General features: G+C 59.7%; 2 protein-coding genes across 3 annotated transcripts in view; one reads left to right on the plus strand and one right to left on the minus strand.

Annotated features, from left to right (window-relative positions):
• The window catches only part of JAK1 (Janus kinase 1), a 111,815-nt gene extending 97,062 nt beyond the window's left edge, over positions 1 to 14,753 (plus strand). Inside the window, exons 9-25 of the mRNA XM_055137833.1 lie at positions 943 to 1,100; positions 1,692 to 1,815; positions 2,887 to 3,073; positions 3,616 to 3,722; positions 4,848 to 4,991; positions 5,412 to 5,499; positions 5,792 to 5,919; positions 6,286 to 6,421; positions 7,805 to 7,956; positions 9,189 to 9,339; positions 9,417 to 9,511; positions 9,916 to 10,108; positions 10,594 to 10,718; positions 10,925 to 11,097; positions 12,298 to 12,415; positions 12,737 to 12,847; positions 13,099 to 14,753. Coding sequence (XP_054993808.1) covers positions 943 to 1,100; positions 1,692 to 1,815; positions 2,887 to 3,073; positions 3,616 to 3,722; positions 4,848 to 4,991; positions 5,412 to 5,499; positions 5,792 to 5,919; positions 6,286 to 6,421; positions 7,805 to 7,956; positions 9,189 to 9,339; positions 9,417 to 9,511; positions 9,916 to 10,108; positions 10,594 to 10,718; positions 10,925 to 11,097; positions 12,298 to 12,415; positions 12,737 to 12,847; positions 13,099 to 13,194 — 2,286 coding nt within the window. The 3' untranslated portion in view covers positions 13,195 to 14,753. The remainder of the gene's footprint in view (positions 1 to 942; positions 1,101 to 1,691; positions 1,816 to 2,886; positions 3,074 to 3,615; positions 3,723 to 4,847; positions 4,992 to 5,411; positions 5,500 to 5,791; positions 5,920 to 6,285; positions 6,422 to 7,804; positions 7,957 to 9,188; positions 9,340 to 9,416; positions 9,512 to 9,915; positions 10,109 to 10,593; positions 10,719 to 10,924; positions 11,098 to 12,297; positions 12,416 to 12,736; positions 12,848 to 13,098) is intronic.
• Positions 14,198 to 27,784, minus strand: part of RAVER2 (ribonucleoprotein, PTB binding 2) — a 74,569-nt gene continuing 60,982 nt past the window's right edge. The window contains exons 10-12 of one of the 2 annotated variants that reach the window (XM_055137834.1): positions 23,214 to 23,325; positions 21,597 to 21,730; positions 14,198 to 16,458 (exon numbers count right to left, since the gene is read on the minus strand). In XM_055137834.1, the coding sequence (XP_054993809.1) occupies positions 16,315 to 16,458; positions 21,597 to 21,730; positions 23,214 to 23,325 (390 nt within the window). In that variant the 3' untranslated portion in view covers positions 14,198 to 16,314. The remainder of the gene's footprint in view (positions 16,459 to 21,596; positions 21,731 to 23,213; positions 23,326 to 27,784) is intronic. The other variant, XR_008630149.1, reaches the window with a different exon arrangement.

A 27,784-nucleotide genomic window follows, 5' to 3' on the forward strand; every position in this document is an offset into this window, starting at 1 on the left:
GTAGTGCCCCTCGGGAGCCTGTCCTCTGCGCCTGTCCCCGGGCCGCCCCCGCAGTGGCCCCAGACTTGGTGATGCTTGGAGCACACGTGGCGCTCGGGCTCAGGCACAGTGGACTCAGGCCTGGGCAACCCCTGCGCTACCTCTCCAGCCCCCCGGTTTTTGTGAGCAGAGGTTAGCAAGGCTGTAGGATTGGGGACCGCCGAGGGCCTGGGGGCCGAGTCCAGGGAGGTGGCCCAGAGCGGGTGGTCTGCTCTACCACATGTCCGCCCCCGCACCTCACTCCCGGCCAGGCCCTTGATTCTGGGCTGCTGGCCTCTCCGCGTGTGACCAGGCCGTGTCTTGATGGGTCTGTCCTTCCATTCCTGTGCGGCCTCGCTCTCATCCGTTCTGACCACTGCTGCCCTCGGGATTGGGTGCCCACGTGGCCTCGCGCAGACGTGGCGGGGTGAGGCCCTTCTGCATGCAGCTGCCTGGGGGTCTGCAGCTGGGCGCCAGAGTCGCCACCCCTGCCCGCTGTTGAGTGGTTCCTGGCGGCAGGGTCACAGGGCTCCACCCCCGTCCCGCCTGGCGGCTCTTTCCTGCCCTCTTGCCCCTGCTCTTTGTGAGACCCTCGGAGCCCTTCGTCCCACGGCCTCGCCTGAGGTGGGGGCCTGCGAGGGGGCGCCCCAGCCCGAGGCCCAGGCCCAGGTGCAGCCTGCCGCTGCCGCCGTGTGAACTCCTCTCAGCCCTGCACACACATGCATGCAGACACAGATGTGCTGCCTCTCCGGGGGTTGAGATGAGAGGCGGGACTGTGGGGGTGCTTCCTGTGTGAGGGCGGGGGCTGGGACCCACAGCAAGGAGAGCTGCGCAAGCCAGCCGTGTGCTCTCCTCTGGGCGCGCCCACGGAGGCTCTGCTGGCAAGTGGGCCTGTGCCCTGACCCAGGTGTCTTCCCTCGACAGGAGCTGAAGCTGTCTTCCCACGAGGAGGCCTTGTCCTTCGTGTCCCTGGTGGATGGCTACTTCCGGCTCACGGCAGACGCCCACCATTACCTGTGCACCGACGTGGCCCCCCCGCTGATCGTGCACAACATCGAGAACGGCTGCCACGGCCCCATCTGGTTGGTTCGGAATCTCTGCGCTTGGGGCCGGAGCGGTAGCACAGCGGGGAGGGCGTTTGCCTTGCACGATCCCTGGCATCCCATATGGTCCCCCCAGCACCGCCAGGAGTAATTCCTGAGTGCAAAGCCAGGAGTAACCCCTGAGCATCGCCGGGTGTGACCCCTCCAAAAACAGAGAATCTCTGCAGTTGGCCCCGAGAGAAGGCCCCGATTCAGCCGGGGCCAGTGTGGCCACCACACTGACCGGTCACTGTAGGCTGGAGAGACCAGCGGCCTCCTGTGGGTTCATGTCGCGGCTGGTCTGCCCTGTGGGAGCCGGGACTGACGGCTCTCGCAGGGGAGCAGGTGGCGCCGTGGCTGCCGACAGAGGCACCTGCTCCTCTCCGGCTGCTCTATTCGACATTGCTCGCTCGGTCACCTGTTCACGGCGCGTCTGCCCTGCGCCAGGCCTGCTCTGACGGCCCCCCGCAGTTCCTGCTGTAGCTGTGCTGCTGGGGGGGGCGCGGGGGGCGGGCTCAGGGCTGAGGCGGGGCGGGTGGAGGGGGGCTGGGCGCCTGCCCGGGCGCTCACAGGCCGCTGCTCTGCCCCCAGCACGGAGTACGCCATCAACAAGCTGCGCCAGGAGGGCAGCGAGGAGGGCATGTACGTGCTGCGCTGGAGCTGCACAGACTTCGACAACATCCTCATGACCGTCACGTGCTTCGAGAAGTCCGAGGTCAGTCGCAGCCCGGGCGGGGCCGTGCCCGCAGCCGGGCTCCCCGCACACCCGGCTCTGCTTCCGGGGAAGCTGGTGCCGGGCGGCCGCTGAGCTCCGAGCTGCCCCAGGTCCTGATTCAGGGGGCACAGACCCAAAGCTCTGCCTGCTTGTGGCATCCACGAGTCCGTGCCAGTGTCCTGGAGGCTGGCCTGGCCTCAGTTTCCCCCAGGGTCAGCGGGTCAGGGAAAAGGAGAAGTGACGGAGCTTTGGGAGCTGGGATAAGGTGAGGACAGTCCTGAGAGTGGAGGTAAAGCCAGGAAGAACTGATTTTGTCCTCACTTACCCGCCCTGCCCTTGTTACTCACGAGCTTGAAAAATTCAGCAAATGGAGTGTGTGCGCGCGTGTGTGTGGGGGGTGTGGTGTGGTGTGGTGGTGGTGCTGGGGGTCAAACTCGGTCCTTCCACGGGCGAGGCTCCTGCTCCCCCACTGAGCCGTACCCCCAACCCTAAGTGAATGGTTTTAAAGGGTGATAAGTTTTATATGAAGTAACATAGTGTTGGGCTGGAGCGATAGCACAGCAGGTAGGGCATTTGCCTTGCATGCAGCTGACCCACGTTCAGTTCCTCTGCCCCTCTCGGAGAGCCCAGCGAGCTACCGAGAGTATCGCGCCTGCATGGCAGAGCCTGGCAAGCTCCCCGTGGCATATTCGATATGCCAAAAACAGTAACAAGACTCACAATGGAGACATTACTGGTGCCCGCTCAAGCAAATCAATGAGCAACATAGTATTGGTTGGGTCTAACATGATCTGCAGGAAGGGGCTGGCAGGGGCCATGTGTGAGGGAGTCGGGCGCGTGTCCCGGAAGGAGGGAAGCCCGCGCTCCCGTGCAGCCGTGGGGGGGAAACTCAGTGGCAGGAGGAGCCCCGTGCTGCTGGGTAAGGAGGTGGAGTCCCAGGCCGCCCCCTGCCGAAGGTCGCTGTGGCCTCGAGCTCAGGCTGAGGTGGTGGGACCAGCTGCCACAGGTTCCCTGGGTGGTGGCCTGGCAGGGTGCCCCCGGCTCACAGTCTGTCTCTTTCCTGGCCGGCAGGTGCTGGGCAGCCAGAAGCAGTTCAAGAACTTTCAGATTGAGGTGAAGAAGGGCTGCTACAGCCTGCACGGCTCGGAGAGCAGCTTCCCCAGCCTGGGCGAGCTCATGGGCCACCTCAAGAAGCAGATCCTGCGCACGGACAACATCAGCTTCGTGCTGAAGCGCTGCTGCCAGCCCAAGCCCCGAGGTCAGTCCCTGCTGCAGCCGGGCCCCCTCCGGCCGGCGCCTGCCCACGGTCCCTGGTGCTTTTCACCCAGTTCCGGGAGGTCCCTGGCCGGCGTCCCACTCCCAGGCGCCCGCGTGGTCTGGAGAAGCCCTCGACGGGCCTGCAGATGGGTGTCTGCAAGGGGACACCTGCTGCTCGCTTGGGCCCCCTCACACAGGGCCTCCGGTCACCCTGGGCACGTCCCGCGCCAGTGAGCTGTGCGCCCAGCCCTGCCTGCCAGCAGGGGGTCTGCCCAGTCCCCACGGCACGCAGCTGGGGTCCCACCTTGGGGCACTTGCCAGCCAAGCACTTTGAGCCATCAAAGCGTGCCCTGGGGCCCCATGGCTTTGTAGCCAAGTGAGTTTGGACTCTGTTCTGCCTGTGAGCTGAGGGTGAGCACCAGGCTCTTCATAAATACGTGTGGAAATGCCTGGGACGGTGTCTGGTTCCCCTGCCCTGGGCAGCCCGTGGGCACAGGCGCTCGGCCCTTGCTGCCCTCTCAGACTGGCCTCTGTCCTGCCCAGAAATCTCCAACCTGCTGGTGGCCACCAAGAAAGCGCAGGAGTGGCAGCACTGCTCCTGCATGAGCCAGCTGAGCTTCGACCGGATCCTCAAGAAGGACATTGTGCAGGTCAGTCTCGGCCTGGCGCCCGCATTGCCCCTGAAAAGTCCGGGTTCATGTGTGTGTGTGTGTGTGTATCTGTGTGTGTGTGTGTGTGTGTGTGTGTGTGTGTGTGTGAGAGAGAGAGAGAGAGAGACAGAGACAGAGACAGAGACAGAGACAGAGACAGAGACAGAGACAGAGAGACAGAGAGAGAGAGAGACAGAGAGATTGATTTTCTTATGGTGGTTCTGGGGGGTCTCGTGTGTGTGTGTGTGTGTGTGTGTGTGTGTGTGTGTGTGAGAGAGAGAGAGAGAGAGAGAGAGACACAGAGAGAGAGAGAGAGACAGAGAGATTGATTTTCTCATGGTGGTTCTAGGGGGTCTCGTGTGTGTGTGTGTGTGTGTGTGTGTGTGTCAGAGACAGAGATCGCTACCCCCGGGTGTGTGTGTGTGTGTGTGTGAGAGAGAGAGAGAGAGAGAGACAGAGACAGAGAGATCACTACCCCCGGGTGTGTGTGTGTGAGACAGAGAGAGAGATTGATTTTCTCATGGTGGTCCTGGGGGTCTCCTGCCCAGTGCGTGCTGACGGAGCACTTCGGCACTTAGTCTGTGTTCTGGGAGGTCTCCAGAGGGAGCCATCTGGGAATGTGGAAGACAGCAGGGAACAGGCACCGTAGGCTCCAGGCCTGGGAGACCTCTGAGCAAAGACCAGTCTCCCACCTGAGAGACCCAGCACCCCCATGTCCCACCTGAGAGACCTACCCCCCCCCCCCATGGCCTCCCTGTGTTCCTTTTGCCCATAGAGCAGGAGGCAGTCCCCATTTGCCCTGTTGCTGCCCTGGGGCCTGGACAGGGGTGGCTGAGACAGTAGGGGGGGGTGAGGGGGAAACTCCCACATTGACGGGCAGTGGGCAGTAGAGGCCTCTGGGGTGCACGTACCCCAGGCTAAGTGGAAGAACCGGGCGTTCCCCCTGCCCCGGGTCATGGGCAGCTCACCAGGGTCGGGAGGGGCCGCCCAGGGGCCCGGGTGGTCTCAGACCCTGCTGCACCTGGTGTCCTCACCGAGGGGCCAGGAGCTGCTGGGCCCTTGATCGCTGTCCCCTTCCCGGGTGCCCCTGAGATGTCCTTCTGCTAAGGCCAGCCCTTCCCGCAGGGTGAGCACCTGGGCCGAGGCACGCGCACACACATCTACTCGGGCACACTGGTGGACTACCGGGACGACGAGGGCACGGCCGAGGAGAAGAGGATCAAAGTGATCCTCAAAGTCCTGGACCCCAGCCACAGGGACATCTCTCTGGCAAGTGTCTTCCTTCCGAGCCCGGGACTGGACTTTGCTTCCTGGTCCCCTGCGTGTCTTCTGGCCAGGACCCCTTTGTGCAGGGCGGAGATGAAGCCGCCCCTCCCTGTGGACCCCGTTTCCCGCCGGAGAGCCCTTGGGGTGGTGCCTGGGGCCTGGCGGGGCTGCACCGGCTCTGGCCTGAGTCCAGGTGTCATGGTCTAGGAAGGTCACGCGAGAGGACAGTGGAGCCAGGCCACAGCCCCTCCCGGGCAGCCTCACCTGCCCCCGTGCAGCGCTGCCGCCCTCCCGAGAGCCAGGGCGAGGCCAGCCGGGCCCTGCGCGCTCTGGTCTTCCCGGAGAGACCCCCGCATGGCAGCCGGGCGGGCCGGGCCAGGCGGGGCGAGCCCAGCGCTGATGAGGGCGTGCGCGTCCCCGCAGGCCTTCTTCGAGGCGGCCAGCATGATGCGCCAGGTCTCCCACAAGCACATCGTGTACCTCTATGGCGTCTGCGTCCGGGACTTGGAGAGTGAGTGTGCGCCCCGAGGCGGGGAGCTTGGCCCCAGGCAGCTGGCGGGAGCTGTGGCCGGGCCCAGGCCTGTCATCTGCGGCTAAGCAGTGGCCTGCTTAAGCGAACAGTGGACGGCGACTGGCTGCCGTGTCCCCTGCTCGGCTCTTGAGTGTTCTCACTCACTGGGCCGTGGGGGGGGGTGTGGTCTGGGTCCACTGCCCTGAGAGTGGGGCCGGCTCTCGGGCAGAGGGAAGGGCCGACCCAGATGGGCAGACACAGAGGGTCGCCGCGGGGCGTGTTGTGCCGGCAGACATCATGGTGGAGGAGTTCGTGGAGGGCGGCCCCCTGGACCTCTTCATGCACCGGAAGAGCGACGTCCTCACCACGCCGTGGAAGTTCAAAGTGGCCAAGCAGCTGGCCAGTGCCCTGAGTTACTTGGTGAGTGTGTGCCGATGCCAGGGTATCCTGAGAGGGTGGCGGGTGGGGCCGGGCCGCGAGGCTTGGCACAGGGTGTCTGGGAGCGGGAGATGGGCTTGTGTTGTGCACGGGGGCGCTCGGTGAGTGAGCCTGGCATTGGGCGGAGCACCCGGGCACCGCGGAAGGATTAGGGGCCAGCTCTGCTGAACTCTCCCAGACGCCCCCGATTCACCATGGGAGCCAGTGGGTGGCCTGCAGGGACCGTACTGAGCCCCAGAGAGGCGGGGCGGGGGCCGCGGGCCAGGGGCAGGGGCAGGGTGGGCGTGTGGGAGGGGAAGGTGGCAGCGCCGGGGCCCGCGGGGCTGAGCGTGCCCTCTCGGTCCGCAGGAGGACAAGGACCTCGTCCACGGGAACGTGTGCACCAAGAACCTCCTCCTGGCCCGGGAGGGCATCGACAGCGAGTGCGGCCCCTTCATCAAGCTCAGCGACCCCGGCATCCCCATCACGGTGCTGTCCAGGCAAGGTGGGCCTCCCGCCCGCCCCCACCGTAGCTCAGGCCCGCTGGGAGCAGGGGCGGGGCTGGACTCTCCCTGGAGAGCCTCAGCAAAGGGCTCGGGGTGTGGGAGAGCAGAGGCTGAGCGGCCGGCTGGGAGCAGAGCTGGGCTCAGTGTCCCCGGTGCTAGCCGTTCACAGAGGTGGCCACCTGACCTCTGACCCCACCGGCCAGACAGCAGGGGTCAGGGAGCAGTTCGGCCTCTAGGCCTCCCTAACTGCCTCTGAAGGCCCCCGCGTGGGCAGCGACCCCTGGCCGGGGTCTCTCAGGCTTCTCCCGCAGGCATTTTTCTGAATGGGCCCAGTGTGAGCTGGTGCAGCCAGGCGGGGCGGGCCTGGGGCCAGTCCTGGGCCAGGGCTGCGGGTGGCTCTGCCCTTGGCCTCGGAGGCCTCCTGCCCCCGGCACTGAGCCTGTGCCTCACCCATGATGCAGCCCGAGGGGGACGCTAGGCCGGAGGTGGCTGCACGGCAGCAGTCTCCAGGGCGTGAACGTGCCGGGGACCCTGTGCCCAGCCAGACCGAGTCGGGGCCTGGAATAACTCGAACCAGTCCAGTAGCAAGCCCAGGTGCTCCGTGAGATGGGCCATCGAGATGGGTGGGCGCCCAGAGGGGCCGGACGTGCTGGGGAGGGTGAGATCTCCCCTGGTCAGGGAGCGGGGGCAGGCGGGCCTGCAGCGAGTGCAGGAGCCGCCCTCCGGCTGTGCTCCCTGCCAGTATGCCGGGGGCGACGCTGGGCTTCCCGAGGGCTCAGGGCACCCCTGACCATGACTGGATCCTGCCCCCCACCCCCTGACTGTCCCCCCCCCCCCGCCCCCAGCGGGAGCCGGCCACCTGAGAGCCAGCACATGGGCCGCTCCCAGCGGTCTCCCGCTCGTCTTCAGCTGGGCTGGAGGCTCGGCGCCTGGGCCTGGGCATGCAGTGGCACTCAGGGCCACGGCAGAGGGGTTTGCAGACCTCTGAGGCCACACCGGTGCCGCGCAGGAGGGATCAAACCCGGGCTGGGCACGTGCTGGGCTTGTGTCCTGACCTCTGCACTATTTCCACCCCTGCCTGCTCCCGCTTGGGGGGGCATGTGGGTGGCTCCAGAGCTTGAGGGGGCCACTCAGCGCGATGAGCAGAGTTGGGGCCTTGCCTCCCCTTGGCCCTGCATCTTTGTGCTCATGGCCCTTGGCCCCCACCCGGGTGCTCTGCTGCTCGGGAGGCCAGAGGTCCAGAGGACGGGCAGCACCGGCCCTACCAGCGGGGCCTCGGACAGACCCCGAGGATGGATGTGGCCGAGGGTACTCAGAAGCGCCCCCGGAAACCGTTTCTTGGTCAGCTCTTAGTTCTCGCTGATTCCAGATCCTTTTTCCAGAGTGCATAGAGCGGATCCCGTGGATTGCTCCCGAGTGCGTGGAGGACTCCAAGAACTTGAGCGTGGCTGCCGATAAGTGGAGCTTTGGCACCACCCTCTGGGAAATCTGCTACAACGGCGAGATCCCCCTGAAGGATAAGACCCTGATCGAGGTGAGTGCTGGCCCAGGGCTCGGAGGCCAGGCCTCTTGGCAGAGACGAGCCCGGCTGGGAATCTTCCTGGCTTGCGGCTTCGGCCCAGAAATTTAAGTGCTGGAAGCCTCGGCTTCCTTCCCTGCCTTGTAGGGTGGTGTGGGAGTCACACCAGGGGTGCCAGGGTGGGACGAGCGGGGCACACACCCGCACTCTGGGTACAGGGTCCATACCAGACGCTGGAGGACTGTGGTTCCCCAGAGACTTGTTTCTGGTTTTTCATTATTCTGCTCTTCTTCGTGCCAGTCCTAGGACCTCTAGTTTTCAGTTTTGAAATTTAAGTAATAAAAAGTTGAACAGAATTTGGAAACTACAGGAACCCACAGTCATGAGAGTCCTGTCCCCAGCTGGGAACCCTTTGGCACGGAGCCTGTCAGTCCATTGTCCCTCTTTTCAACAAAAATGAACCCTTCGAGATGGTTCCCTGGCCACTGAGCTGCGTTTCATTCACAGTCGCTCTTTCCTCTGTGGGTCAGTGTCCGCTGGTCTCGACTGATGTAAATGAGACTTAACCGTTGGGGGCCAGGGGCCCGGAGTATAGGCTCTGCCTGGGGGCTCCCCAGGTTTGACTCCCCAGCCTCACGGAGAGGCCCAGAACAAACACTGACAATTCTCTCATTAATCGCTGATGCCACCTTTACTGTCTGTGGCTCGCGCCAGCCTGGCTTAATCAGCACAAATTGCAGCGCGTGCCTCGGTGTGTTACTCTAACTCACTTCCTACTTGGCAGGTGGGTTTTCTCAAGAGTCTCTGATTTCAGTTCTGCAGGGTGTAGCTTTAAATATCAATCTCCGTATCTGGTTCCTTTCTGAGTATGTCAGTTACTGGAATTACGGAGCCAAAAGGTTTGAACCTGGAGATGTGCATGGATGTCGCTGAACTGTCCTCAGGAAGTTCGTGGGATGCGCAGGCGGCTTGCCCGGCCGGGCCCTGTGCAGGCTGGACTCTGTGCTTCCCCTTTGGGTCTGGGTTATTACTGGGGGGACGCAGGGCTCAACCCCGGTGGGCCACGTGCAGGTTTAGCACCTAGACTTGCTACTCTCTCCGGCCCGGACTTGGCTTATTGTAGTGTCAGGACTGGGACTCCCCAAGCGGAAAGAACACTGAGCATGTGTGCTTGTTACATCGCAGTGACGGGCGTGAGTCGCTGTGGGGCTGACGGCCGTGTGCTCCCCCTCCTCTCCTCTCGACAGAAGGAAAGATTCTACGAGAGCCGGTGCAGGCCCGTGACCCCGTCTTGCAAGGAGCTGGCTGACCTCATGACCCGCTGCATGAACTACGACCCCAACCAGCGGCCCTTCTTCCGGGCCATCATGCGAGACATCAACAAGCTGGAGGAGCAGAGTAAGCAAGGCCCGGGCCGCGGGTGCCGCCCCCGTGGGGATGCCGGCGCCTCACTAGCCTCCTCTTCTCCCACTCAGACCCCGACATCGTTTCCGAGAAAAAGCCAGCCGCCGAGGTGGATCCCACGCACTTTGAGAAGCGGTTCCTAAAGCGGATCCGGGACCTGGGAGAGGCGAGTCCCACACAGCCCTGCTGCCCGCCCGGGAGGGGCGCCTCGCCCTGCCCGCGCGGACGGGTGGAGAGCAAGACCCCGCCAGCAGTGGCGTCCCCCAGCAAGCCCGCAGGGCCTAGAGGGGGAGAGTGGCAGCCAGCGGGCCCCGGAGCGCCCCTGGGCCTGCCCGCTGGACACTGTCCTACACGTCCTTCTCCTGCCCGAGACTCAGGGAGCTCTGGGCCAGCCCAGACCTGGGTGCCAGCGGGGGTCTCGACCCTCAGGGCAGGGTGGAGGGGCTGTGGCGGGCAGCAGGGGGCCAGGAAAGGGCTCACCCCCCCGCCCCCAGCTGTCAGGGGGCAGCCGGACACCTCCTCTTCCCGGTGTGCCCGCCGCCCCTCACTCCCACCCGCATTGTCACCCAGGGCCACTTTGGGAAGGTGGAGCTCTGCAGGTACGACCCTGAGGGCGACAACACCGGAGAGCAGGTGGCTGTGAAGTCCCTGAAGCCCGAGAGCGGCGGCAACCACATCGCCGACCTCAAGAAGGAGATCGAGATCCTCCGGAACCTCTACCACGAGAACATCGTCAAGTACAAGGGCATCTGCACAGAGGACGGTGCGCACCCTGCCGGGGCGGCCACGGGGGGGCTGGGGGCTCACTGCCCTGCCCTCGGCCCAGAGGGGAGGTGCCGGGGCTTGCCAAGTCCCTCCTCTACTGCCCAGGCTAGCCCGGCCCTCCCCGGCCCTGCAGGAACGCTCCTGCAGGGGATGGGGCGCGCCCCCACGCGGGTTGCACCGGGAGCCACCCTGGTTCTCTCCAGCCTCCGAACCCATCCATGGGATGGTCGGCTCTGGGGTTTCGGGCGGGTGGGAGCAGGTTTGCGAAGGGGTCAGTCGGCACGGGGCCTGCGCTGTGCAGTCTGCAGACAGGGGTGTCCTCCAAACGAGACGGTGCCAGCTGCTGGCATCCCAGGGGCGGGAGCCCGAGGCTGGGGGACCCGAGTGTGCTTCAGGGGTGACTGGTGCCAGTGGAGGTCCGTCTTCGGATCCGCCCTCTGCGTCCGAGGCAGCCCCGCCGACAGCTGTTTTGTTTCCCAACAGGGGGCAATGGAATCAAGCTCATCATGGAGTTTCTGCCTTCTGGAAGCCTTAAGGAGTATCTTCCGAAGAACAAGAACAAAATCAACCTCAAGCAACAGCTAAAATACGCCGTGCAGATCTGTAAGGTACCACGGCAGGGAGGAAGGGGCGTGGCTGCGCCGGGCTGGGGCGGGAGCTTCCTGCCCACGTCACGGGCACTGCGTCTGTCTGGCTTTGTTGCATGAAGCCATGCCCTCGCCCACCACACTCTGGCTGCTGAGGGAGCCAGGAGGGGCGGGTGGCACCGGGGTCCCAGCTGATGGGGCCGTCTGCCCCGCCTCCCTCTCCGCAGGGCATGGACTACCTGGGCTCCCGGCAGTACGTGCACCGGGACCTGGCGGCCAGGAACGTGCTGGTGGAGAGTGAGCACCAGGTGAAGATCGGAGACTTCGGGCTGACGAAAGCCATCGAGACCGACAAGGAGTATTACACGGTCAAGGATGACCGAGACAGCCCTGTGTTCTGGTACGCCAGCCGGTGGCCCCGGGAGCTGGTCAGAGCCGGCGGCTGGGTTCCCCTGGACGGCAGCCCTCGGGCCCGGGTGCATGGCAGCGGGGACCGAGTCCCTGGCCGGATTCACCAGAGCCTAGTTGACCTCGCCACTGGCTCTCCAGGACGGGGCTGGAGGGGCGGGCATCCTGGCAGAGGGCCGGGCAGCAGCGAGCACCAGACTGGTGTGCTGAGCAGAGTACGGGGCCATCCCGCCCTGGATCACTGCGTCCTGGTTAGGCTCCGCCTTAGAGCACTGTCGGTGGGCTCATTCCCGAGGACACGTGAGGCTGTGGCTGGGTCGTGAGCCGGGTGTGAGGATGGGGAGTGGCCAGGCTGGGCTGAAGGCTAACGGGGGGCAGCCAGTTCTGTGGTATCGTGAGCAAGCCGGGTTTGGGCCTGACTTTCTCTAAGTCCTGAGGGCTAACACCCTGCATTGGGTCTAGAGAGATGTGGGGTTGTACATGGTTTGATCCTCAGCGCCACCCACTGGGGTCACCTGAGCACTGCCGGGTGTGGCCCAAACTACCTCCCCCCCCCCAACCCCCCAGCCCCGGTGTGCCTGGATAGGAGAGGGCGGGTGTGATGAACAAGAACCCGACAATCTGACAGATCTCCAGGCACTGAAGTCAGCGAGCTTGGGCACGAAGGGGCCTCTCGGGCACGAGCACTGAGGCACAGAGCTGCGGCCCTGACAGCGTCGGGGTGCTCCGGGGACACAGGACCCCAGGGGAACAGGGACAGGAATGAAGCTTGTGCAGGGAGTTGGGTCGCGTGGTGCGCATGTAGGAGGTTGGCTGGCGTGTGCCTGTTGCTGAGCTGGTGCCCTCACCGGGAGTTGGGGCCGGGCCAGACGGGGAGAGCGGCAGCGAGGGCTCTCGCCTGGCTTGCGGCTGACCCAGGTTTGACCACCGGCACCTCGTCGTCCCCGAGCATCGCTGGGTGTGGTCCGAGTCCACATGAGACAGACTGTGGCATCAAAGGGGACTGAGCAGGGAAGTGCCTGAGCTTCGGGGTGGATGAACCCGAGGGTGCCCCTGTGCCGCCACGTGTCACCCAGACGCACCCAGCCAGGAAAACCCACCCCTCTTGCACCTGACGTGTCTCGGAGCGGGCGGCCCGAGCGCGGCGATGCGTGAGGCCCGCCCAGGCAGCGGGTTTGCCCCTTCCTTGCAGGTACGCCCCGGAGTGTCTGATCCAGTGCAAGTTCTACATCGCCTCTGACGTGTGGTCCTTCGGCGTGACGCTGCACGAGCTGCTCACCTACTGTGACTCGGACTCCAGCCCCATGGCGGTCAGTCCCGCGTGCCCGTCCCTCCCATTCTCCGCGTGCGGGCAGGGGGGGCAGCACTTTGTCTCCGCCCCAGAGGAGCCCGGAGTGCTCTAGGCCGGCTCTGAGTTTCTGGGCCCTGTCTGAGGGTGTGGGGACCCTCGTCGGGGGAGGAGAAGTGCGGGCGCACGGCCCGGGGCCCTGTCTGAGCTGTCTGGGCCTTCTGGGAGGCCGCGTCCGCAGGAGAGGCCGAGGGAGGCTGGCGGTTGGGGTCTGTCCACTCCGGGGCCGTCTGTGTTGTCCAGAGACGGCGTGTAAAGACGCTGCGTGTGGCTTTTCCCATAGTTGTTCCTGAAAATGATCGGCCCGACTCACGGCCAGATGACAGTGACGAGACTTGTGAATACACTGAAAGAGGGAAAGCGCTTGCCCTGCCCACGGAACTGCCCTGATGAGGTATTTATGGCCCCTCCCGATGCTGCTGGGGGAGGAGGGTCTCGAGGCCTGCGCTCTGCCCCGTCAGCCGCGCCCTTGGCCCCTCAGGGACCTGGCGTTACGACGGTCAGTTGGCCCGAGAGTTTCTTCACAAAATAGACTCGCCACAGTTGCTCTGTCTTAGCCGCCCAGCTTGACTAAGACTCGAGAACAAGTACCTAAGTCCAAAATTCTTGTTTTTCATGTTTTTATAACTTTTTTTTTTTCCACAGGTGTATCAACTCATGAGAAAATGCTGGGAGTTCCGGCCATCTAGTCGGACCACCTTTCAGAACCTCATTGAAGGATTTGAAGCACTTTTAAAATAAGCATGAATGACATTTAAATTCCTCCTGTATCAAGTCCCACTGTCCCCAGCAAACACCCATGCCATTTAAAGAATTTTTTTTTAATGAAAGTTTGTAGTCTGTGTGAAAAAGACCTTAGGTATGTGTATCTATGTCCAGGGCACATGTGGTGCTTGGTAAGTGTAGTTCCTCCGTATTTAAATTCGGCGCCCACCGTCCTAGGGACAGCCCAAATATTACGAAGTCTGAGCTTAAGCAAGCCCTCCCACAGGAAGAGACCGTCTGTCCGTCATCACAGTTGGAACTGACCCAGGTCTCGAGGGGAACCTCCCCCCACTCTGGGGAGAGGCGCGAAAGGTAGCCTCGGCCGCCGTGCTCATGTCGGCGGTGTCCCTCTCCAGGATGCGTGTACTCCTGTCACCGCGAGGACTTGGCGTTCCTTCCCGTGGCTTAGCTCCTGTCGCCGTGGGTGACCTGTGGTACCTAGGTTTTGAGCTGTCCCAGAGTGGCCAACTGTGGAAGACTTTGCTGCATGATATTAATTCCTGAGAGCTCAGCCTGTGCTTTCCTCAGCGGCCACGGACTGGGAGCCGGGACGCTCGGCTCCCGCGGGAGCACGGCAGGAGCCCCGCCGCCCCGGGGCACGCCGCGGGAGCACGGCCGCGGATGCCGCCTGCAGCCCCTCGGAATGCACTGTGCGCCCGGGGCTTTCGGGCCTTCCCTCGCCCCGCGAGAGCCGACCAGTATTCTGGCCGTCGTCCCCTAGCATAAACCTTGACGGAAGAGGCACCACGGAGACCCGGCCCCCCAGACGGCCGGTCGGAGGGAGCCGGGTGAGCGGCGGTCTCCGAGCACGAGGCTGAGAGACTTCCTTGCATCCGTCGGATGTGGCAGGAGCGTTGTGGATGGATTCCGTGTGCACCCGCCCAGTCGCCCTCCCTCCGTCACCGAGGTCTCCGTCCTACCTGTGGCCACTCTCTATGCACTTTGTTTACTCTTTATACAAATAAACATGCCAGAAACGTCACATGCAGATGCCTTTTAATAGTCAGACTTCATTCTCAAGCATGTAACACAGTTGATTTCTATAGAAAAATAACTGTAGACTGTGTGTGTTGCTGGGGGCGGGGAATGGGCCTTTTTCTCAGTGTCAGTTTCTAGCCAGGGAGAAAGGCCACACACAGGCCTCTGTCCTCACCCCGGGTCTCCTGCTGCGTATAGGCGCAGAGGAGTGACTGACGCACCCGGGAAGGGATGGGGGGGTGGGGATTGGGCCCGGTGGAATGCCTGGGCCTCAGCCCGCATGTGGGGGCCGTGTCCTGACAGCCACAGGCTTTCAGGGCTCTGAGGCACCTGTCTAGCCAGCCTCTTCCCTGTGACGCCAAGAGATGCAACAGGATAGACCACGGAACATTCTTTACAAATCAAATGTGTAGCAGACACAAAATTAAGCTCTGATTAAGACAAAAGAGACAACAGGAGACACATCATCTCATAATCAAAAAGAATTGCCCCAAATTGCAATACTTAATGACATTGACTTTTAAGACTAGGATCATGAAGAAACCACCCCCCCTCCCCCCCCAAAAAAAAGAATTATCAATTACAGTCTCAAGACACAAACTTAAAAATCTCTAGGTGGCAAAGGGCCTCTCTCATGCATTTAATACCAACAAAGTCTTCAGGAACAGGTGGGCAGAAGTTATATGCAATACACGATTCTTCCAAAGGTCAACTGGTCTAAAGAGCTTATGGATTTTCAGCCTAACACCCTAAAAACAGTAAGACAAGCAGAGAGTGAGGTATACCAGATCAGCTCAGAATGGTTACAGAGTGGTACTAAGACTCCCTCAGAAAGCACTCGCTGCTCTGCTCCAGGTATCTGGGGTTGGATGTGGTCAAGTCCATCGGTGCTTCTCCGCCATTGGTCCGTGAGTGGGCACCAGCCTGGCCGGTGTGGAAAGGCTGAAACGCACCGGTTCTGACCACGGCGGGCCTGTGCCGGGGCGCGGGGAGCGGAAACCTAGGGCTTCTTGCCGAATGCAGAAATTAAGATCATCCTTCAGTGAAAGGGCCAGGAGCCCCAGCAAACCTCTGTGGGAAGGGCCAGAGAGTAAATTGCTTCGGCAGCCTCGTCGCTGTCAAAGCTCCTCAGCCCTGCCTGGGAGGCACGAGCGTAGCCGCGTCCCTACCGAGCAGGGCGGAGTCCAGGGATGGGTCCCGTCCTTGGGTTTTTATGCTTTTCTTTTTGCTTTTTGGGTCACACCCAGCGATGCACAGGGGTCACTCCTGGCTTGGCACTCAGGAATTAACTCCTGGCGGGGCTTGGGAGACCTTGTGGGATGTTGGGAATCGAACCCGGGTCAGCCACGTGCAAGGCAAACGCCCTCTCTGCTGTGCTATCGCTCCGGCCCCCCATACTCGTTTTTATCCCTCCAACCACTTACAACGGTAAACACCGTTCTTGACTCGCAGGCAGTACACAAGACGGGGGAAGGAGGCCTGACTTGGGGGGACAGTCTCGCCCACCCTCGTATGCTGGCTCACCAGAGCTCCTCTCGAACCCCGTTCCACAGAGGGTGGCGCGCCTCTGCAGACGCTGATGCTTCGGACACGGCTCCCGAGTGCGGGGCTGCTCGCGTGGTTCGAGCGCAGGACTTGAGCATCTCTGCGTGCCGACCGCACCCGTGTCATTTATTTATTTTTTTCTTTTCGGGAAAGGTCTAAAAATCTACACGTGGGAGTACTCCAGGGACGCATGAAATGCACATTGGCTTATAAGAAGTGACTTCTAAGGCTCAGGAAACAAGACGCGTTTCCCATTGTTCCCCGTTTATTGCTTCAAACTTTTATATATGGTGTCGGGACGAGTCCCAGGCCCAAAGTAAGGACTGTGGGAACACGGGACTTCTCCCAGGGGCTCTAAGTTAACAGACATCGGGATGCGTCTAATCTAGTGGCGAGTGTCCACACTGGTCTCTTATTGCTATTGTGTTTGGCAGTTCTGCCTGCTGCGCGGTTCCTTGGGGGAGACTAAGAACCCGTATTGGAAGGATATGGCTAGTTTGAATGTACTTAAGGCAGCAACGAACAGCAGGAATACTGCAGAGAACCTTAGGCGGGGGCGAGCCGGACCCCCGGTCAGTACACGCGCTTCTTTTTGAAGTAGGTTTCCACGGAGTAGACTCCCGGGTGCTGGGGCTCCCCCACGAGCTCCCCCGCGCCCCCTTCCGGAGCGGAGACGAGATAGGCTGAGCCTCGTTTCTCGTTTCTCAAAGTCGACACCTGTCGGGCAAGAGAAACCACAATCACTGCCGGGTTCTGACGAGGACGAGGCTGACACGTGACAGGCGCCTCACGAGAAAAGTGGTTTCTGCGCTGGGCTGAATAAAAACCACACCCAGCGCTCACTCTGGTGCCCGCCCCAGTTAGACCCCAATGCCAGCTTCCTGCCGGCTTCTCCGAGGCAGGCACCGGCCAAGAAACTCACCTGCACGTCAGAGGCAGCACGTCGAAGTGAAACTGCAGACGATGAGCAATGAAAATAGCTGTGGGGAGCAACGAGAGCCCAAACTCCCGGCTGCACAGCACCTCTGGGACCATCAGAAACCAGGGCCCCCGCAACCCTTTGAGGACCAGCTTAAAAGTCATCCATGTGGGCTCTGGGCTCACACCTGATGCCTCCTGGTCCACACTAGACGGCAGGCTGGCGCACGGATGCGGAATGCCACCATGTGACACAAGGGAGAAATGACCAGGCGATGCTATAGTGCCGTCTCTGTCACAGCCAATAGCCAGCGGTTTCTGACTCAGCCCGCATCCCGGCTTCAAAGGCTGGGGCCGGCGAGAGCACATGAGCAGAGAGGGGCACCTGCCTGGCACCCGGCCCGCAGAGTCTGACCCTCAGATCCTGCGCACGGCCGGGAGGAATTCTCAGTGCAGAGCCGCTGTGCCCCTCCCCCCCCAACCAAATCGGGGTCCAGGGAACACAGGAGGATGTCAGGGCGGGGGCTGGAGAAGCCGACCGGGGCGGGCCCCCTGAGCGTGCCCACCACGCCCCCAGCCACGTGTGGGGCGGTTTCCTCCGAAAGGGGCTCCAGGAGCCAGCTGGGCGCAGGACAGCACACCGGGGGAAGGGAAACGGCTCCTTTCAGTTTGGGGGGACCACACCCAGCAATGTGTGGGCTAGGGCGTGCTCAGCAGGGGCCATGCTGCTCTCGGGAATCAAACCCCAATCTCCCACACGTGCGGCCAGGTGCTGCACCACGGAGTCACACCCAGTGCACATACAGGAATCCCTGCGTCATGCCCGGCCTAGCACGGCCTCTGAGCAATACTGGGAGTGCCCCCCAAGCAAAAAGCGGGGGGATGAGTGAGACCACAACACCCCCCGCCCCTGCCCCGGCCTGGCACCGCTGCATACAGCTGGGACGGAAGGAGGCAGAGAGAGTACAGCAGGTGGGTGCTTGCCCGGCACGCAGCTGACCCGGGTTCAATCCCCGGCACCCCATAAGGTCCCCCGAGCCCCACCAGGAGCGACCCCTGAATGCAGAGCCAGGAGTAAGCCCTGAGTACTGCTGGGTGTGGCCCCCCCCAAAAAAAACAACCTAGATGGAAGTCACACCACAAACTGCCTGGGGATGAAAGGCCTGACTCCTCATGTAGCACCCCAACTTTGAGGGCCTCTCACCAGGGGATGGGCTCCCCAAATTCCTAACTCATCCACTAGGGCCGTGCCACGGGCTCCAGAAGCTCACAGCAGACCGAGACGCGCCTGAAGCCACGAGCACGAAGCTGGGTCCCTGCAGCCTAGCAGGCGAGCTGGTCTCCCTCAGTCCCCGGTGCCGCGGGCTCCGGTTCCAATAAGCCGTGGAGGCCCCAGGAGGCAGGAAGTGCTTCCTCGGTGACAGGGACACGGAGACCAATCCCGGAGGGGCTGCCACGCCGGGAAGGACCTCAAGCCTGGACAGTCCCGAGCTGTTCCCGAGGCGCGGGGACAGCACGGGCGCCGGGGCCCGGCTCTCCCCGTGCGCTTCTCCACGGAACATGCGTGAGCGCAGCTCAGCCCGGCCGCGCAGCCTGATGCGACCACGGCGTGGTAGATACTACAGCACGGCCTCACCCCCCCCCCTCACTCCTGTTTGCTGGTGTCATTCTCGTCAGTCACGGCCTTTAGAACCCCCTTTGGGGGCTGAAGCAGGGAGGGTGCCTGGGGGGGCGATGTACCTGAGCATCACAGGTGTCCCCCCCCAAAAAAAAAACACAAATCCTGTTTCTGTGCACATTTCCTAAGAAGCCAATTCTGCTTTGAGATTTAATTTTTTTTTTTTTTTTTTTTTGCTTTTTGGGTCACACTGGACGATGCTTAGGGGTTAAGTCCTGGTTCGTGCAACTCAGGAATTACTCCTGGCAGTGCTCAGGGGACCATAAGGGATGCTGGAAATCGAACCCAGGTCGGCTGCATGCAAGGCAAATGCCCTACCCGCTGTGCTATCGCTCAGGCCCCCTTAAAAATCATTTGTTTTGCACAAACCTTGGACCTCCCCCATGCACAGCAGGAACTCTGCCACTGAGGCACACCCTGGGCCCTAGAGCAAGTCTTTCTCATCCTGGGAACGTCTCCTAACTCTCAGTGCCCACCTCTGCCGTCGGCGTCTAGGGTCTGACACTTGCAGGAAGCCGGCTCACGTCAATGACTGAGCTGATGGCTCATTTTTAAAGTTCCTGAAGAATCTGAGGAAACAAAATCTTGACTCTTCCTCCCGTGGGGGGCGGGGGGGCCTTCTCGGGGCCTCCAGGCAGTGCTGAGGGGTGCTGGCTGGTGCCGGGACCCAACCCACGGCTCCCACGTGCAGAGCCCTGCGCTCTAGCCGGCGCTCTGGCCTCTAGCAGGTTTAGCGTCTTAGATTTTTCAATCAAAAAAAAAATTGTTCTTTTTTTTATTGAATCACCATGAGATAGAACACTGCAAAGCTTTTCATAATTGGGTTTCGGTCGTACAATGTTCCAGCACCCATCCCTCCACCAGTGTAATATCCCAGTACCAGAGTCCCGAATTTCCCTCCCACCCCTTCAGGTCACCCCTCAAAACTCCCCCCACCCCAGCCTGCCTCTATGGCTGGCACCTCTCTCCTCTCTCCTCTCTCTCCTCTCTCTCTCTCTCTCTTTCTCCCTCTCTCTTTCCCCCTCTCTCCTCTCTCCTCTCTCTCTCTCCCTCTCTCTCCTTTCTCTCTCTCTCTCCTTTCTCTCTCTCTCCCTCTCTGTCTCTCCCTCTCTCTCTCCCTCTCTCTTTCTCTCTCCCTCTCTCTCTCTCTCTCCCTCCCTCTCTCTGTCTCTTCTGGGCATGTGGTTTGCAATGCGGATGCCGAGAGGTTCTCATGGATATCCCTTTGCCGACTTTCAACACTCAGTTCTCGTCTAGAGTGATCATTTTCAACTATTGTCCTGCCAGACTCTCCTCTATATTAACTACCTTCCACCCCCACCCAAACACACACACACACACACACACACACACACACACACACACACACACACACACAGAGCTTGTTTATCACAAGGTACTCAGTTACACAGCAAAACCTTTCGGGTGCGTCCTGGCATCACTCGGCCACGAGGTGGCAGCATTGCATTCTCCAGAGGACCTCTGTGGTCCAGGCCCGTAGCGACATTTGCTTTCGCTTCCTCTCGCCTCCCGGTCTCGGCCCCTCAGGGTCTGCAGCTGATTTCCCTGGCACCAGCGGGCAGAGCATTAAGAACCAGGTGCCAGGAGACAGTGCTGCCCCCGCCACAGCGCCCAGTGAAACCCCAAACCATGCAGCTGGGGTTTCAGGCAAGTGAAACCACACAGTCCCATGCAACAGTGGCTATTTTACCCCCCGACCTACTAACACAGGCGGGGAGGCCAGAGTTTTGACAGATGCCAATCAGATGTTACATGTGGGGTCGAACGAATGTCTCCCAACCCAGGCTTCCTCCTGACACTGCCCCGAGGCCAGCATCTCAGCCCCCGGCGCTGACCTGTCAAACCCCATCTCTACCTGGACACACTCACAGCCAGCTGCAGTGTGTTGACAACTGACAGCGCGGCTAGGGCAGGTTATTGGCGGGGAGGGTTTGGGGCCACACCCAGCAATGCTCAGGAGCCAGTCCTGGCTCCGTGCTCAGGAGTGCCCCCTGGCGGTGCTCAGGGGACCCTGCACGGTGCTGCAGAAGGGAGCCAGGGCCGGCCAAACACCTGACGGCCTCTACCGTTTCTCCAGCTCATATTTCGGGAGTTTCTATCCCTGAAAAGTTCTATTTCTCGTTAACGTCCCTGTACGTTCCTGGCGACTCCTTTAGGGCCCTGAGCACGCCAGCAACAGCTGCTTCATTCAGTCTGTGTCAACGCTGCCGGTCTGTGGCACCACATACGGTCCCCTGGGCACCGCCCGGAGAAATGCCTGCGTGCCGAGCCAGGAGCGACCCCTGAGCATCACCAGGTGTGACCCCAAAACCAAATACAGAACAAAATAAGGAATGGAAAGGAAAAAAGAGAAGAGGGGAGAGAGAGACAGAGACAGAGAGACAGAGACAGGCATAAATCCCCTGATCCCGCATTGGGCAATAAAGATTCCCAAGCCAAACCTTAATTTTGATCAAATGTTGCTTCGTTGCTTCCTCCCTGCCTCCCTTTCCTTTTGTTGTTGTTTTTGTTTGTTTGTTTGTTTACAGGCCACACCTGGCAATGCTAAGGGGTTGCTTCTTGGTCTTCACTCAGAAATGATTCCTGGTGGAGCTTAGGGGACCCTACGGAATGCCATGGAGCAAAAAACCCTCGGCTGGCTGCGTGACGCCACGTGTCCTGCCTGCGGTACTGTATCTCCGGCCCCAAACACTGGTTTCCGAGCCAAACCTACATTACACAAACTAGAGGCCAGCAGGGAGTTTTCTACAGAGTAGTTAGAAAGTAAATAACCCCACGGGACACGCAGCCTGTCGCGGGCTGCTGCTGTGGCCAGCTGCGAGCAGGCCGGGGGCAGCTTCACTCCGAGCTGACCGCTCTCCACGGAAACACAGGGGGCAAAGGGCTAGTGCAAAGTGATCAACTCGGGGCTGGAGCAGTAGCACAGTGGGTAGGGCGTTTGCCTCGCACGCGGCCGACCCGGGTTCAATCCCCAGCAACCCCTATGGTCCCCCGAGCACTGCCAGGAGTAACTCCTGAGTGCAGAGCCAGGAAATTCAGTCCTGAGCATCGCCGGGTGTGACCCAAAAAGCAAAAACAACAAAAAACAAAAACAAAATGATCAACTCGTGAACATGCCCACAACTTCCGAATGGTGGGCAAGAAATCCCACCGAGATTTTCCCCAGGCTACAGAAATAACGGCACGTCGGAGCGGGCCCAGCCCTGCCACCTCTCCCCGACACCCGGGAGCCGCTTACCTGGGCATAGTCGCCCGCAGGCTGGGAGTAAGTGACGCACTTCCCCAGCGCGGGCAGCTCGCTTCCCTGAGAGATCGCCTCCAGGAGGTCGCCCGAGGCTGCAGCCTTCGGCAGACCGGCTTGGCCTACAGGGGCTGAAGGAAACCAGGAGGGACGCTTAGGAACGCGACAGCAACGACCACACGCCGTCCCCCGACCCCGGAGCTCAGTCACTCCGCCTCTCCTCGGAGAGAACGAAAACTCAGCTTGCCACTAGTTTTTGCTACTCCGCATCCCAGGGAGAAATCTATCTACGAATGGAGTCTGCACGGTATGGCAGTGGCTCATTTCCTTCAAACAGCTGAGACTCTTGTCCCCTGAACAAATACCCTTGGTGTGAGCATTTTAAAATACCATCTGGTCTCTAAAGCAAAGTATACAAAATATCCATTAGCCATTCTTGCTAAAGGAATAGCTACAATTTTTTAAAACCAGATTACAAAAATAATATGTATACAATTTTTTTTTTTTTTTGCCTTTTGGGTCTCACCTGGCGATGCTCAGGGGTTACTCCTGGCTTTGCACTCAGGAGTTACTCCTGGTGGTGCTCAGGGGACCATATGGAATGCTGGGGATCGAACCCGGGACGGCCGCGTGCAAGGCAAATGCCCTACCCGCTGTGCTATCGCTCCAGCCCCATGTATACGATTAAAGCACAATACTTTCTTTTTTTTTCCTGGCTTTTCAAAAAAATTAATCGTTTCAAGTTCAAGAGAATGGATCAGAAAATATAAAGGATGTATACTGAAAGCAAAATTCATCTTCCATCTAATTTTAGCCAATCCTGTGGCTTTTCCTTGAAGCAATAGTTCCAATTAATGTTTCTAGTTACTTCATGTATTTATACACTCAAATAAGTGCCGGTAAGAACGTATGACTTAAATATGAATGAAATCATTTTATGTACACACTGGCTTTTTTCACTTAAATGTCTGAGATCTTTTTCTCTGTGTCCCCCAATTAAAATGAGTCCCACAGAGTCCCTTTGTCAGGAGACGTGGAAGCATCCCCCAGCAGTTACGAGGACACGCTTCAGTTCTCACTAGTGACAATCGGTGTTGTGGGGACCCTCCCAGGGGCTGAGCACACGACGTCTGTGACCCCTCTTCAGATGCTATTGAACTTCACTGTAGTCTCTGGGCCGGAGCGATAGGACAGTGGGTCGGCCGCTTGCCTTGTATGTGACAGCCCTGAGTTCGATCCTCGGCAGCACGAGTCGGGAACAGACCTGCGCTCAGGAGAGTGGTGCAAAACCCACGGCAAATTTTTATTTATTTTAATTTATGTATTTATTTTTGCTTTTTGGGTCACACCCGGTGATGCTCAGGGGCTACTCTTGGCTCTGCACTCAGGAATTACTCCTGGCGGTGCTCGGGGGACCCTATGGGATGGCGGGGATTGAACCTGGGTCAGCCGCATGCAAGGCAAACGCCCTCCCCGCTGTGCTCTCGCTCCAGCCCCGCATCTCTATTGCACTCTCGCCCGTGAAAGAATTCAGGCTTTTGGTGCTGGAAGGAAGGGCCTGCTGTGCTTCCCTGCCTCAGACTGAAGGGCGCCCCGGGCCCCGGCCTCCCTTACGTGATAGGCAGACACCGGGGAGCACACTTGCCAAGTTCAAGTACGGGTTTTTGCTGAGCCGGATTTCTTTCGGTGGTTCTCCCAGGAGCGACGTCTGGTTCTTAGCAGCGGCCTGCGGACCAGAAGCGAGAGTGAGCGCTCGCGGAGGGCGAGGAGGTGATGAAGACGCGCCCGGGGAAGGGGGGGCTTCCCGCGCCCGGGCTGTGAGAAAGATGTGTGGCCCCTCACGTTTGGAAATACAAACTCGCAACATCGCTGGACAGTGACGCGAGTGGTTCTATTTTATCTACTTTTTTTTCCTTTTTATTCCTTTTCTGGTGTCTGGGCCCTACCCGCAGTGCTCCGGGATCACGCCTGGTGGTGCTCAGGGGAGCAAGTGGAGCCAGGGACTGACCTCGGGGTTGCTGTGGGCGTGGCGGAGCTCAGGCCCTGTCCTTGGAGCTTCCAGGCTCAGCTCTGAGCCATCTCGCTAGCCCTCGGTTCATTCTTTTTTTTTTTTCTTTTTGGGTCACACCTGACAATGCACAGGAGTTACCTCCTGGCTCTGCACTCAGGAATTACTCCTGGAAGTGCTCAGGGGACCATATGGGATGCTGGGAATCAAACCTGGGTCGGCCGTGTGCAAGGAAACGCCCCACCCGCTGTGCTATTGCTCCAGCCCCCTGGAGCGGCTCATTCTTTATTTTTCACATTAGAAACTGGGCTGGTTGCAATACCACTTCTGGGAATATACCCCGAGGGTGCAAAAGAGCACAGTGGAAATGACATCTGCAGCTGTATATTCATTGCAGCACTGTTCACAACAGCCAGAATCTGGAAACAACCCAAGCGCCCGAGAACAGGTGACTGGTTAAAGAAACTTTGGTACATCTACACAATGGAATACTATGCAGCTGTTAGGAGAAATGAAGTCATGAAAATTGCTTAAAGGTGGATGGACATGGAGAGTATCATGCTAAGTGAAATGAGTCAGAAAGAGAGGGACAGACATAGAAGGACTGCACTCATTTGTGGAATATAACATCATATGAGACTGACATGCAAGGACAGTAGACACAAGGGCCAGGAAGATTGCTCCATGGCTGCAAGCCTGTCTCATGAGGTGGGGGGCGGGGGAGAAGGCAGCTGGAACAGAGAAGGGATCACTAAGTCAATGATGGTTGGAGGGATCGTTCAGGATGGGAGACGTATGTGAAAGTAGATCAAGGACTAAACGTGGTCCCTCAGTGTCTGTGTTGCAAACCATAATGGCCCAAATAGAGAGAGTAAGAAGGAAAATGTCATAGAGGCAGGGGGAGGGGCGGCATGGGAGGAATACTGGGGACATTGGTGGTGGAGAATGTGCACTGGTGGAGGGATGGGTGTTCGATCACTGTATGACTGAAACTCAAACATGAAAGCTTTATAACTGTCACCCATGGAGGGGGGAGAGGAGGAGGAGGAGGAGGAGGAAGAGAAAGGAAGAAGAAGAAGAAGAAGAAGAAGAAGAAGAAGAAGAAGAAGAAGAAGAAGAAGAAGAAGAAGAAGAAGAAGAAGAAGGAGGAGGAGGAGGAGGAGGAGGAGGAGGAGGAGGAGGAGGAGGAGGAGGAGGAGGAGAAGGAGGAGGAGGAGGAGGAGGAGGAGGAAGAGAAGGAGGAGGAGGAGGAAGAGAAGGAGGAAGGAGGGAAGGAGGAGGAGGAGGAGGAGGAGGAAAAAGAAGAAGAAGAAGAAACTGCGCTGGAGAGAACTCAGAAGACTGAAGGCTGAACCCCCACCACCACAGAGGGACACCCCAGTGCCTCAGGGGGCCACCCCTGAGCAGAGCCAGCTGTGGCCCCTCTCCCCCAAAACCAAAAAAGTAAACAGATGACACAGAACTGCGTCACTGAAAGAGAACTGTGGGCTCTCCCGTACCACCTTCTCTTCTCAACCAGGGCGGGTTCGCCGTGAAAAGAACCAGCCAGCCCCGCCCCCACTCCCGAGCACAGGGGGATGCTGAGGGGTCTCCCGGCTCCCACCCGCTACCCCTCCCTTCGAGGCTGCTGTGACGGGCCGGCCGCACACGCAGACATGCGGGGCCGTGGCACTCACCAGGGCTGGTGTGGAGACCCCCCCCCCCCACACACACACACACGCCCTCCAGGGCTCACACTCTTTGCTCCCACAGCTGATGGAAAATGTGCTGCTACATCTTCCGTGGCCGACCCGGGTTTGATTCCTCCGTCCCTCTCGGAGAGCCCGGCAAGCTACTGAGAGTATTCCGCCCGCACGGCAGAGCCTGGCAAGCTCCCCGTGGCGTATTAGATATGCCAAACACAGTAACAAGTCTCACCATGGAGACGTGACTGGTGCCCGCTTGAGCAAACCGATGAACACCGGGACGACAGTGCTACAGTGCTACATCTTCTGTGACTGCGCAGGAGGGCTGTGGGTCACCTCCGGCTGTGCCGCTCACACGCGCCCGCGGTGGCTCGGGACACAGCAGGGCCGGGAGCCCGGTTCCAGCAGCACGTGGCCGGGCTCGGAAGCAGTGGGGAAGGGGGCTGAGCCAAGGGCTGCCCGAGCCCTCCGAAACACCGAGCAGCGCCCACCTTTCACTTGGGTTTTACTCTTGAGAATTTTATTTTATTTATTTGCTTTTTCGGTCACACCCGGTGATGCTCAGGGGTTAAATCCTGGCTCTGCGCTCAGGAATTACTCCTAGGGGACCATATGGGATGCCAGGGATCGAACCTGGGTCGGCTGCCTGCAAGGCAAATGCCCTACCCGCTGTACCATCGCTCCGGCCTCCCTGAGAATTTCATTTTACATGTAGGGCCACAGCCAAAGGGCCAAGCTATAGCTTCTGTATCTCTGGCACTAAAATTTACCCCAACCAAAAAGGGAACCCTGGATTGTGGTTCCATGAGCACTGACTGCAGAGCCGAAGCAGCGTGTTCAAGAAACATCCTAGCTGGGATCTGCATTCATGGTCTTGACACATAGTCACTCTCTTTGACACCTGAAAATAGCTGATATTGCTTTATGGTTCTGCTGACCCCGTGTTCGATTCCTCTGTCCCTCTCCGAGAGCCCGGCAAGTTACTGAGATTATCCTGCCCGCACAGCAGAGCCTGGCAAGCTCCCTGTGGCGTATTCGATATGCCAAAAACAGTAACAACAAGTCTCACAATGGAGACGTGACTGGTGCCCGCTCGAGCAAATCGATGAGCAACAGGATGACAGTGACAGTGACAATGTTCTATAATAACACTCTAAGTTTGCCTTTCCTTTTTTTCCCTCATTGTTTTGCTTTCTTTGCTCGTACCTGGCATGCTCAGGGGCGACTCCCAGCTGCTAGATTTTGGGGCACTCAGGGGACCATATGGTGCCGGATGGAGCTGGGGCCTTGCCCATGCAAAGCCCGAGCTCTGGCTTTGAGCCACCCCTGGGGGCCAGGTTTACATTTTGTCAAAAGATAAAAAAAGTTCTTTATTTTCATATAAGCCATCAGAGGTATTATTGGCTTGTTCTGAATATTTTTTTGTGGGAGAGCCACCCCCGTGGTGCTCAGGGCTTACTCCTGGCTCTGTGCTCAGGGGTCACACCTGGTGGGGCTATGGGAACCATACGGGATGCTGGGATAGAACCTGGGTCACCCGTGAGCAAGGTAAGCGCCGACCCTCTGTCCTACCTCTCCGGCCCCTAACTCAGAGGGTCACAAGACGTCTTCTCTCTCAGTTCCAGGGAAATGCAGAGTCAGATGTGGGTGGGCCCTGGGCTGGCCAGGAGGCTGCCTGGTGCTCGGGAGGCCGCGGTCTCAGCCCCGTTATCGGCACACGGTGAGCGCGCACAGGCCCCGGCCCCGCCACTGTCACCCCCAGCATCACACGCGACCACTCAGCAGTGACGGGGGGGTCACGGGGTGCCGGGATGGACCCCAGGGTCTCAGACATGCTGCACCCCCAGGCGGCAGTGTTCTGAACTTGGTTTGTGAATAAAAGTCTTTTTCTTTCTTTTTTTTTCTTTTTGGGTCACACCCGGCGATGCTCAGTGGTTACTCCTGGCTCTTCACTCAGGAATTACCCCTGGCGGTGCTCAGGGGACCATATGGGATGCTGGGAATCGAACCCGGGTCGGCCTCATCCAAGGCAAACGCCCTACCCGCTGTGCTATCACTCCAGCCCCAAAATTCTCTTTTTCAAGTACCCAGCCTTTGGGGAACCAGGCTTGCGGCAGCCTTTTTGGGCTAACGGATGGTAATAAAGGCTCATATCAACGTGACTGTGATTACAAGGATTCTACGACTGAAACCCCGTCACGAACAACTTTGGGACTGTGTATCTCACTGTGATTCCATGAAAAATAGATAAATAAATAAAATAAAACGATGGCGTAACAATAGACTTTGGAAACTCAGTTTAGGGCCTGGCAGGCTCTAGGGGCCGGGTGAGACCTGTGCTTACAGGGAACTCAGGGTCCACCCGTTCCCCAGCAGGGGAGGACCCCCCCCCCAGCACTGAGCTGGGAGGAGTCCCAGCACCGGCAGGTGGAGCCGAAAACAAATAAAAATACAAGACGGAGCCAAAAAACAAGCTCATGTGAGACCTCAAA

This window comes from Sorex araneus, chromosome 5, assembly GCF_027595985.1.
Source record: "Sorex araneus isolate mSorAra2 chromosome 5, mSorAra2.pri, whole genome shotgun sequence".
Classification (NCBI taxonomy): Eukaryota; Metazoa; Chordata; class Mammalia; order Eulipotyphla; family Soricidae; genus Sorex; species Sorex araneus.